The sequence below is a fragment of the Dendropsophus ebraccatus genome, chromosome 15 (assembly GCF_027789765.1).
Source record: "Dendropsophus ebraccatus isolate aDenEbr1 chromosome 15, aDenEbr1.pat, whole genome shotgun sequence".
NCBI classification, from domain to species: domain Eukaryota; kingdom Metazoa; phylum Chordata; class Amphibia; order Anura; family Hylidae; genus Dendropsophus; species Dendropsophus ebraccatus.
The window spans coordinates 36,243,114-36,256,118 of NC_091468.1; the positions used below are offsets into that span (position 1 = coordinate 36,243,114).

A 13,005-nucleotide genomic window follows, 5' to 3' on the forward strand; every position below is an offset into this window, starting at 1 on the left:
CTGCCGGTGTCGGTTGGGCAAGCAGGTATGGGGGCATACCTGCTTTTAGTTTAGGGGGGCTGGCTATACCCTTTCCCCTGTGGTCGGTGACCTGCCAGGTTGTGAGAGGGTCCCTTGGGCGCTTATCATGGTGGTCCGGAGGGGAGTTGTGACCTACCCAGACTATCGGTACCACCACCCACAAAAAAGGGGAGATGACCCAAGGAAGGTGCAATCACTGTGTCGGTGTTTGAGTAATAATCACTGAGTCCTGTTACCATAAATAAACTCATCTCTACTTCAGGAATACTTAATACAGTATTAGACAATAGATTTCTGACTTGATAATATACCCTGGAGTTGACTGACAAGACTTGTGCTGAGAGATTGAGAGGTAGTATAGCCGTGCTGGCTTGGTTGCGTGCTGAGAAGTAGAGTGAGTACAGAGAAGTGGAGAGGAGGATATCATGAGAGCCCCAACCCAAGTAGTAATGTGCTCTGCCGGAACTTTAGAAGAAGACGTAGTAGTAGAATACTAAAAACTTTAAAATAGAAGTTTACTTGTGCCCATGTTTCAACCTTTGTCGCTATACCACCTTTTGCCCTACAGTGTCGGGTGACCTGTCCTCCTAGGGTGACACAAGCCCCAGACCTCGTTACCTGGGTTGAGCAGAGTGGTCAGAATTTTCTGGTGGCAACTTTGCTCTATCCCGATCAGTTCCTCTTGTTTCAGGATACTGTCCTGCACCTTTAGACTTGTTCTCGGTGTGGGCTAGGATGTTCTCTGACTTTGTCCTCTCTGGGAGTGTTTAGCACTGCATAGTGAAAGAGCGTCTGTGCTTCCCATGTGAGTCTGTCCACTTCCTCACTCCAGACTAGACTACACTGGACTGTAACAGGGGACCTGGCATAAGCCAGGACCCAACTTGACTGCTTAGCAACCGTTCTGGCTGATGTCTTCTCTGCACAGGAACCAGACAAAAGACTGACTAAGTTTGTGACTACACTTCCTCTCCCCATGTGACAACTTTCTACAGGGTATGTAATACCTGCTGTGAGTGGGTGAGAAGAGAGTGCAAATGAAGAAAGAGAACAGGGCTAGGTGGAGAAGAGGAACGAGCTCTCATTGGTGCACAAATCACAAACAACAATAACCCCTTGAATATCACAGCTGTGCAATACTTAGACATAAGATATACATACTAGCGACCTATAGTGGCAAAACTTAGGTACAACTTCATTACCACTTTTACTTAGAGTACAGGCTTTTGCGAGGGGTGTATAAACTAGTAACACCCCTGGTGGGACACTACATGTGTGTTAGCATGTACCACTATGTGCAGGTACCATGCATGTATTAGCATGTACCATGTATTAGCACGTACCACTGTGTGTATGTACCATGTGTGTATTAGTACGTACCAGTGTGCATGTACAGTACCATGTATGTATTAGCATGTACCATGTACAGTATGTATTAGTATATAACACTGTGTGCATGTACCATTTATGCATTAACATGTACCACTGTGATACATTCAGAACATCTTCTGACCGCCTGATGAAGTTTTAGGTTTATTCCAATAATAAATCATCCCAATATCCTGAATATTTCCAATATTTGTACTCACCAAATAGGAATAAATACCCATTGAATCTTTAAGTTTTATAAAAAAAAAAAATGGAACTGTCTGCCTCTGGTTTACTGAAAATGCCCATAAAGTCTTATAAATAGATATCAAAGTCCAGGCAGAGGGTATTACTCATAATGTAAAAACTACAAGACTGCACGCAGTGCTTCCAGCAGGATTTACTGTACTGTGTACTTAGTTACAGAGTCTCTTCCAGCACAGCGTACCAGGGATGGATGCTTCTCCGGGATGCACCATGTAGACAGGCCAGTGGCATTTACATGTAAGAAAAGGGGCTGACTCACTGAACCGTGGAGACGGAAATAAAATTATACTAATAGAAAGAATAAAAGGCCACATTTTGTAATTTAGTTAAGTGCAATAAAGTTATATGCGCCCATATATGATGTACTACAACCATACACCCATAGCCTCCTATCGTAATGTCACTTGTCAGGCCTCTTACTGGCAGAGCAGGATGTGTAAATGCAATAACACTACAGTAATAACAAGTGTCTATTAAATTATCCATCGCTACTGACAAGCTTTGCTGAACTACAGTGATAAGTGTCAGATAACTGTAATGTTTTTTCTTTTCAATTAATTGTTTTTGCATTGGTGTATTCTTTCCATTCGGACACAGGGCTCTCTGCTGCCACCTCTGTCCATGACTGGTACTGACTAAAGCAGAAGCAAATCCCCATAGAAAACCTCTCCTGCTCTGGACAGTTTCTGTCATTGACAGAGGTGGCAGCAGAGAGCACTGTGTCTAACTGAAAGGAATACACAACTTCCTGCAGGACATACAGCAGCTGATAAGTACTGGAAGATTAAAAATCTATATAACTTTCTCACACTAAATAAATAATAACATTTGCCAGAGTACCTCTTTAATTAGAGAGATATTGTCAACTCCCAATTCATGTGCAGTTCTTAGCACCAGTGGCCCATTCAGATTAAGTCATGGAAGGGGTGGGCACTATGGGGCCGACACTGGTGGGAAGGCGGTGGCACAATGGCCGTGAAGCCCCCACCCAGGTGACACTATCCACCAATGACAAAGAGCATTTTTGGCTAGAAAGACAACAAAGACATGATTTATACAGGTAAATATTAACTGTGCAGCATTTAAACTAAATGGTGCCGGGAACTGCACATATCGATAGGGGGTGACAGTATTACTTTAAAGTGTCACTGTCGTTTTGCAAAACTTTTGACATGTCATAGAGATGTGATAAAAGTTTTAATCGGTCCGGGTCTCCCCCCCCCCGACTCTGTGTCACGTGATCAGTTGGGCTTATAATGGAGCTCTATGGCGCCCGACTGATTATGCTGACACAGAGCGGGAAGAGGATGCGCTGCAGGGTGGTACTCTCCCCGCTCATTCTCCCGATCGGTACCAGTGTGAACAGACCGATTAAAACTTTTGACATGTCTCTATTACATGTCAAAAGTTTTCTTAACAACAGTGACACTTTAAAAGCAGGAGAGGGAGTTATAGATGCCATCTTCCTTTTGGTCATGTATAATGATCTTTTTTTTTAGGTCTTCATGCATGACTTAAGATATATAGAACAGTTGGCCAAAAAAGATATACTGTACTATTCACAGAATAGAAAACCAGTGAACATTATCCTACATTGATATTTAAAAATCCCACCAGTCAGTATGACGTAAGGTATACTCTGAGAACTGGGACCCTTTAAAAAATAGAACCAATAACTTTTGTGTTGAATATATTATATAACTTTAGGATAGGTCTTCAAAAGTATGAACAATGGGGTCTGACCCCCTGCAGAACATTGTTTATCCGGGCACAATGCTTTATATAGTAGTGTGGCTGACTATACAGCTCAGCCCTGTGCAAATGGTGACTGGTGAAAATACAGGGGGGTTAGACCACCCAGGGATCATACAGATCATCAATTGAGTTGTCTGACTGTCGCCAATAAATGACCTTAGTGATATATGGCACAAGACTGTATACTGCTAAAGCCAGTGAGGCTGCAGCACTATTGTGCCTAACTATAATAAGGGGAACCCTCATTTACCTTACAGGGGTCAGGCAGAGGCCAGGATCCCACTGGCCAGATATTGATGACAATTACCATATCTTAGACCTTGAAAATTACAAAACAATCTAAACCCCAATCAGTTAATCCTAAATAATTTTGTTTTTTTTTTCCTTTGGAAATTTTACATTGAGAACAATAAAAAAAAAAATTCGGGATATAGTAAAAGTTTCTGTGTCTATGTGCAACTGGCAAGTTGTTTCAGCATGTAGCCAAGAGCGTGATCAGCTGATTATCCCAGGTGTTGTCTGGGGAGCAGAAAAAGACGGCTGACCCCTTCTGGTCCCTGATCTCACTTCCTGACAATCCCCGTCTCGTGAGTAAGCCTTCCTAGATTCATCCACAATTAAAATCTAATTACAACCTGGAATATAACATCCATCCTAAGGTGACATGATGAACATGACCATATGTGAATGGTAACATTTCCTGCATCTGCCATGGAAGTGATAGATGACATCATTACCTAAGCTGGGCACGGTATGCTGGCTGTTAAGGAAAGTGTAATTGAGGACTGACTGTGCAAGGTCACACCAGCAGCTCTGCTTTCAGTGCAAAACTCTAATGAAATTGATGAAGTTATTATTAAACCTAAATTAAAGGGAAACTAACAGCAGGTTAGAGGCATCTAACCCGCTGATATGTCCCTATAGTGCACGGGGCACTGAGGATGAAGGTAAGTTTTATTACCATGATCCTCTGCACTGTTTTCGGTAAATTTGTTGTTTATACCCTAGGCAAATGAGACGGGTTGGTTCACAGGGAACAGGGCTACCACCCTCAGTGCACCAACCCGCCTCAGACGGCCCACCCTCCTAATGAATATTGAAGCGGTGCTCCTTAGTGTCGTCACTCATTTATTAAGATGGGCAGGTCGGCTGGGTTGGATCGGTGTACTGAGTGTAGTAGCCCCCCCCAAGTGCACCAAACCACTTCATATGCATAGGGAATAAAATAAAAGTTAGTGAAAATGGTGCTGAGGAGCAAGGTAAGGAAACTACCTTCATCCTCAGCGCCCTGTGCGCTATAGGGTCATAGCAGGTTAGATGTGTCTAACCCGCTGCTCGTTTTCCTGTAAATATTATAGTTTTCTTAGCCTATTTAATGGGTATTCTTGAAACTATTTTTCTGATTTGTTGAGAACAAATGAGTCCCTTGTTTTCAGTAAAAAGTTGGACAAACTTGCACATAAAACGGTTTTAAGCGACTGTAAAACTTTGTAAAAGAATAATCTAAGACTAGAGAAGACGACCTCTTTATCTAGACCAGATCTCCCGTGAATTTTATTCTTATAAATAATTTAAGCTGGAGGTCCACTCCATTCAAGTCTTCTTCATCACTTCACCTTTACACCCAATTCTTACATTCTTACAGCTACAAAGGTTTGGAATCCAACTGGAAAGACAGTCTCTCACTCCCACAGGGACAGTTGTTAATCTGTGATATTCAATGGAAACTGAAATTTTTTTTTTTTTTTTCTATCACTACCTAGTAATCTCCAGCCTGATATTAGATTTTAGCTTCACTAATGTCTATCGGGAGAATATATACCGTACAGAAACTGGTACCGAAAGCAGAAACAAAGAACAAAGCCACAGTCTGTGAATTATGGTTACAGTCCAGTATGGGATGATCCACAGCCATATGGATGTAGTCCACAGAGAAATTCCACTTACTGGCCACAAGGGACAACAAAGTTCCACGTACTTCCCCTGATAAGTGTCCCTTTATTATGTTAACTTCAAAAGTACAGTATCAATGGGGCTTTCACTCAAGGCTGGGTCCAGGTTCTTGCGGGCTCTTGGGTGACAGAACCTCAGCGGGCCCCTCCTCTCTGTCGGACTGATCTCCACACTGTGAGGTTGAGGACCTGCAGGTCATGTGATCAGGTCCTTCACCTTTTTTCTCTCTCTCTGCAGGTCCTGTTCCTTTCTCCTGTGTCTTCTGATGTTCAGTGCTCACCTGCACTACAGTGAGAGGGCTTAAAGGGAACCTGTCACCCCGGTGCCGGGGTGACAGGCTCCCAACCCCTCGCTACAGCCCCCTATACTCACCTGATCCCGCTGGGTCCCGCTTCTGGATCCGGTCGGGTCACGGAGATATCAGCCGCTGCAGCCCAGAGCGTTGGACTCTCCTGTCATTCTCTATGAGCGTTGGGCTGATCTCTCAGCGCGCGCGCCGGGCTGCAGCGGTTGATGTCTCCGTGACCCGACCGGATCCAGAAGCGGGACCCGGCGGGATCAGGTGAGTATAGGGGGCTGTAGCGAGGGGTCGGCAGCCTGTCACCCCGGCGCGGGGAGTGACAGGTTCCCTTTAACATCAGAGCTCTGGGCCCCGGCAGTTGCCCAGGTAAGCCCTGTGCTGACGCCAGCCCTTCACTGTCACAAGAAGATGCATCAGCTCCCCTCACAAGGTCTACCTGACTCTAAATAAGGTGCTAGTCCAAGCATCAGATCAACATTTAAGTTTCTCCACATTCATAGCTTATGTTCTTAAATGAGAGAAGAGGCATCTGGGACAGGTTCTAAATGCTCTCCCCAGATAGTGATACAGACAATAATTGGGATACAACAGAGGGTGTCTCCAGCATCCAGCCTCTGCCAACACGGCCAGTTCCCACAGGACACAGGAGATGTCCACACCCCCAATCAATGACTGAGGCGGGTCACCACTCCAGCCAGTGATTGGCTGAGCAGGCACTTCCTGTTTGCGCAGAGAATTTTAAGGCTGATGCTGTCCTTGCTGCAGCTGTGTAACATACAGGGCTGCCTCTACATTACAGACTGAGAGCGAGGAGAGGGACATGTACTTTTTACATACAATACAATGATGTTTAGTTAAGTGGACACTGTGAGGAGTGAGAATACTTTCTTTACATACCTGAAAAGTTCATTTACTCTTAATAAGGAACACTATATCTCATAGGGATCTATTTAAATGTATAAGTAGTTTAGGTAGTTGCCGATTGTTCTAATGTTTTCTCATATATAGTGGAAGATATTTATAGTCACTTGGATGTACTAATAGAAATGTTCTTTTACAAAAAACATTATGAGGTTGAGTTACTAGCAGAGATAGGTAACATCTGATATCCCTAAAACAAAGAATCTGATCGAAAGATGTCGGGATTACCGCAGACCTTACACGCTGAAGTTATAATTAGCAATCTCATCCATTGTAATCCCGCAGACTTCATCATTTGCCCGCAGCATCTGTTGACAGATTTCATACCAGGCATATCAGCTGAATGGCAACAGTCTAGAGTCTGCTGCCCACAATAGCTGCACAGGCAGCCTCATGTCTCTCCTCTTCCAAGAGATTGTCTCATAGGACATACATGTCTGCAGCCTGCCAGGAAAGGCTGACCGGCGGAGCAGTTAAATGTGATAGATGGGGACTGCCAGCAGAATCCATTTCAAACATACACATTGCTTTTGAAATCTATCTACTTCTATACATAGAGACTGCCCTAATCCATACTGCCAATCTGACATGATTTCTACACCAACCATAATATAGGTCTCATGTAATAAAATAAACTGTATAGTCCCTGCAATATACCTGTATGACATGGCCATACTTTCCAATTCCGTATTACCTAGTATTACTGTAAGTATATCTCATGTCCTGCCATTAATCTCCTGCTGACAGGCAGAGCTCCCAGTGCGCAGTCTTATGGATTTATTAAAGGGAAATGAACCTGCTAACAGCTCCTTGCAGCCACGTACCTCAGCTTTCTGGCGAGAGGGAGATTAGTTGGCAGCAGAGAGCAGAGAACAAAGGATTACACAACAGGAACTGTGTGAAAGACTGTATTCAGAGGTCAGAGAGGTCAGCGCTGACTTAAGAGGAGATAGCCCAGTGATGTAGCTGTAAATTAACTCTTTGTTGGCCTGTTTTGGTGCCTCATCTCCCTCCACCCCTCCCCTCTCCATAGAGAACAATGAAGACAGGGGGGAGAGCTTCAAACTGCTTTCTCATGATAAAAATGCATTTTCGGCTAATAAACCCAATAACAAAGTTTCTTAAAATTGCCTGTACTATTGATTTCTGCAAAAAAATAAATAAATAAATAATTAAACGACAGTGACACTTTAAAAATATTTCCCCAGAGGAGTAACCTGGGACTAGAGATGGGCGAATTTATAGTATTAGTGAAGCAAATCGCTCCATTAGCTCTGTGGTTGGCTTATCAGCCAGCTGCCTTTAAACTCCCTGCCGCTCCTCCCCAGGTGCCTGGAAAAGCTGGATCCAGTCCTGGGGAACAGGACCGGATCCAGTTCTCCAGGCAACCAGGGAGGAGCAGCAGGGAGTTCAAAAGCCGGCTAATAAGGTGACTGCCGAGCTAACAAAGTGCTTCACTTACAGTATACTGTAAATTCACTCATCTCTACCTGGGACTCAAATGAAAAATCGGTAATTTCTATAAAATATTAAATTTCCTGCCTACTGCATATGTGGCTGGCATTGGTTCATGGGTAATTGTCCCACTTATTTATTAGTATTATGATATTATGAGTTTATCGAGCTGTCTTATAATCATGCAAACATTGTACTGTATATAACCAACAATAAAGGGCTTGTGTATGAAAAACAGCTAAAGAAGACTAATAATTTGCCATTGTACTCACATTATATCATCTCCTCCTTTCCTGCCATTTACTATGTCACGTGATTGTTTCTTACTTCGGCTGATATTATGTACACTGCTCTCAGCATGTATTGCAGGGCAGTGTACATTTACATCAAGAGAGAAGAAAGGAAAAAAAAGTCAATTTCTTGCTACTTTGATACTAAGCATGTGCTGCTTGCCTTGGCAGTGCATGCCCAATGTGAAAAGTTTGTCATGTCTGCTCTGTTCATCTTAAATCCTTGACTTTTGGGTGACAGTAGCACATATATGACACCCATGCAACAGCCGCAACATGTCTTCCAACCTGTGTTGCAGAGGAGTGTACCTGTACGTCAGCCCAGTCCCAGCTACTAGCATACTGAGCATGTGCTGCTAGTCTGGGAAAAGGCATGCTCAGTGGGGACTCTTCAAAGCACCTATGCCACTGTTTATCTTGATATGTGAGTACTCGGATATCTAGTGTGCACTCACCACTCCATACCATTTCTCAGAGTGGTATGTCCACCAGATATGCAGGTACTTGTATCTTGTATATCACAATATATAGTAGTTCAGGTCCTTTGAAGAGTCACAATGCAACTTTGACAAACAGAGCGGGCATGATGAACTATCCATACGAGGCTTGGACTGTCAAGACAAGCAGCGCATGCTCATTATGAAAGCAGAAATGGACATTTTCTTTTCTCTCCTCATGTAAAGGTACACTGCCCTGCAATGCAATGTTTTCTACCTGTAAATCCTAAAGCAGCTGTTTTTCCTAGTCGAGCAACCCCATTTAACCTAAAAGATGAACAAATATCAATAAATGATGTTAATGCAAATGGTGTGACAGCTGAACATCCATGTATTTCATTACGGTGTAATACAGCTACTGTATGTCTGTCATAAAATGGGAATTCTCAATGAATATGATCAATATCCTTGCAGCTAAAAAAACAAAAATTGAAACAAAGCGTTCCACAGAGCACACAGTGGGCTTCCCACACTGGTCCTCCAGTGTAAGAGAGTCTTTTTGTAGAGAACACTTGGCTCAGGAACTATGGTTTTGAATGAGGGAACCCCTCCATAGAGTGTTGGTTCATACCAGAATTCTGATCAGTATTAAAGATGTTATCCAGGATTAGGAAAAGCGCCACCCCCAACCTGGATGCATTGCAATTCTTTTCCATTCACTTCAATGGACAACACCTTAAAGCGAATGTACCATCGGGTACATCGCTTTGGGTTTTATACCTTAATGGATCGGCGCTGGCGCGGGGATGCCGGTGGTGCGGTCCTTTTTTTGAACCGTCATGCGGATCCCGTGCACAGCGCTGATCTTTTCGGGAGCACCAGCCCAGCATGAAGCACTGGGGGCAGGCCCGCTGCCCCACAGTGTAACAATCTCCGTGTGACAGAGGGGAGGGGGTTTCAACACACTGGGGGCCGATGCTCCCAATAAGACCGGCGCTATGTGAAATGATGGATATCTTTTTAAGGACGGAGAGGAAAAAACGTTGTTTGAACATAGCCTGTAGATCAACTGAGGACAATTATCTTAGGTTAATTATGTTATTAACTTTTGATAATTATATTATCAACTCTGCAGCTTACCAGGAGACAAGGGGACTGGGACTTCCTGTGTTTGGTCTCTTTTTTGGAACAGAGAAAAGACCAAATATTGGCACGGAGGGCGAATAGAGCACAGTTTACAACCCTTATTGATTTCTTTACAAATATTTTCGCAACAGTGCCTCAATAAATTTAAACAGATTTAATTACTTTTTAAGTACTTTTTTTAATATTTTGCACACAAGGGGGGGGATTTATAAAGACTGGTACACGGAGTACACTGGTCTTAAATTAGGCCCTGTTACCTTTTTTCCCAGCCGGAATCAATAAGAGGTGCACTCTTTGTAAATTCGACTGGGTGCCCGGGTGCAGGTGTAGATTTGTATCGTAATTTACGCCTCCTCCCCGCCTTACCGTCCCTCCTGCCTGCCCATTAGGCGAGCAGGGGATACGTCAGAAGTATGCCAGGGAAAAGGGGTGAATCTGCTCCTTCTCCTTGGCGCACGCCCCTGCCCGACTTTTCATAAATGTCCCCCAAGAATTTTTATCAGTACACAGTATTTTGTAGTGGAGTGTCATTTTTGCACATGTGATCTTTATTTTATACATGCAAATGTAAATGATCCTGCTGAGTGTAAAGGTATCAGAACAAGGCTTTATTAACCTACAGTGCCACCATGTACTTATTGCAGGTGGTGGTGAGTAGGAATATGATGCATTTTTGATATGCATTGGTTTCTCCTCCTTCCTACTAGCTCCCACCGGTAATTGACAGCTCTCTCCATCAGCAGTGTGAGGGAGGAGTAACCACCTCATGAATTCATCAGTTTCATGCATATGAATTACCAGCACAAAGTATAGTATATAGCACAAAGTATAGTACGGCACAGTAGACTAATGAAACTTCCTTCTCACGCATCAAAAGCCTGAATCATTAAACATTCATATCTGTATAGTCGTCCTTTTGGGGGAAAGACACAATTTTTCTGCTGACAGGCTTTTTTCCTTCTCCGTACCATCTAATGAATTTTTTTTGTCACTTTAGCAGGTTAGTGATATCTGGGCTGATGGATGACCCTGTTAGATCCACCTTTTGTTAAAGGCGTTATCAATCACAATATAGAAAACGAACAGACTGGTTATATGGAAAAGGTCCAACTATGAAAGTGTACGAATAACATTAAATGACGTGATCCTATGAAACAGATGTGAGATTTGGAATAACCAATATAGTAGGCACAGAAAGATTGACAGCACTCACCAAATTGTTGCGTGGTCATTTATTGTAGATAACAAACACGATAACAAACACTACAGGGGTGCCTGTAGAGCACCCCAGCACTTATACTGTCTTCCATTAAGTTCAATGGTGTTTGTTATCTACAATAAATGACCATGCAACAATTTGGTGAGTGCCGTCTATCTTTCTGTGTCTACTCTACTGGATGTTTGAATGCTGCAAGGTCACTCGATTTCACCCACTAAGTTGGCTGCAAGTTTATACCTGTACAAAGAGTGAAGGTGTTAACTAAGTACCAAGGCTGTGCTGGGATTCAGCTGTATCCTTCTATGAGATTTGAAATAACCCAGTACTTAGTTTTCCTACAATATACGTAGTGTAACCCAATAGCCTGGAACAGACAGCATCATAGATGAATATATCTCAGTGATGTCAGTGCTCAGGGCTATACATGCCTCTCTAAGAGAAGACACTTGTAAACAGTATGTGCTTAGAGTATCTATAAGGTCCCATGTACAAGTGGGCTTATAGTGCCAATATCCATTATACAAGAACGACAAAAACACGTCGGAACTAATACTGTTTATATATATTTGTTTATCGCTGCTGATCTTTTAAGTGTTTTTTTGGGTGTTTTGTACACATACTTGTCACTACATCACATGTTCTGTCTTTCCTTCTTCTCCTTTTTTTGTTTTCTCCTGGGCACTTGTGATAGGTGAGGGACCGTCATCGTGGTTGGAGCCACCCTGTTAAGGAGGTGGGTACCCCAAGAGGTAGGGAGAACTATCTAGTATTTTTAGAATAGGGTGCACACTACCCCTCTACCCCTTCCCTCCCATCCATTCTCTAAGTGTATCAGAGGTTATCTCCCCCTGTTATGCAGGTGTCTAAGAGAAACAGTCACTGTATGTAGAGCACGAATATGGTGTCTATATTTGTTACATGTGGACCGTGTTTTTAATGACTCAATAAAAGTTATGTATTAATTGTCCTACGGTGGTCTCCATACATCGGTGAAATATTTATTTTCCCCAATATTGTGTGGCAATATTCTGGGCAGCGGCCATAAAAATAAATGAAAATTCAGCATTTTCCATCCTTGCTTTTTCTACTGGGACCATTACCAGAACTCCAAGTTACACAAATAACATGCAGATAACAATGTAAATATTATATATATCGCATACATTACACTGGGGTTCACACAGGTATTAGTTTACATCTGCACTCTATAGGCTGACCTTTCGTTGCTGCTTTTCCCATGCTGGGTCTAAGAGCATGTCCCGGTCCCATTCATCCTCTTGGTTCATGTACACATTCTCTTCATACGTGTAGGCGTACATGTCGTTGGTCATCACTTGGGTCATACTCCTTGAAAATGAGTTTAATAATGAGAATCTGGGGAGTTCTTCTTTTCAGCGTTGTTGATAGATGAAGTTGTGATGCTGCTTGAGTTAGAAAGATGACCTCTGTTACCCTTCACGCTGAGCTCAGCCTCCTCAGCCTCTGTCCCGGACACCCCTGTGCCTGCTAGCCCAGTGAGGCTCTGGCTAGGCAGCTGTCTATTATCCCCCAGGATCACGTGACAGGCCTCTTAATAATGCCAGATATGAAAGCACTCCTACTGCAGGCTATTTTGGAACCTGCATTTATCACTCTTAATATCTGAAAACAATTCACTGCTTGCACAATGGCCGCACTCCAGAGTCCCGATAATCACTGCGGGGCTCATGTGTGCCAACTGTAATAACTTAACCCTGTCTTACAGTACACTGACAGATCACCTTAATCCTGATTACTCCATGCTGCCAGTAGAATTTATAGAGGCGCTATGCTGGGAGGCTTTCCTAGAAATGGCAGATATTATTTATTTCATTCACAGTAGGACATGTACAA

At 43.1% G+C, this 13,005-nt stretch overlaps 1 protein-coding gene across 1 annotated transcript in view; it reads right to left on the bottom strand.

Moving 5' to 3' along the window:
• Positions 1-12,646, bottom strand: part of ACTN2 (actinin alpha 2) — a 56,006-nt gene extending 43,360 nt beyond the window's left edge. Inside the window, exon 1 of the mRNA XM_069955356.1 lies at positions 12,351-12,646. Within this exon, the coding sequence (XP_069811457.1) occupies positions 12,351-12,476 (126 nt within the window). The 5' untranslated portion in view covers positions 12,477-12,646. The remainder of the gene's footprint in view (positions 1-12,350) is intronic.
• Between the last annotated feature and the right edge of the window lie 359 nt (positions 12,647-13,005).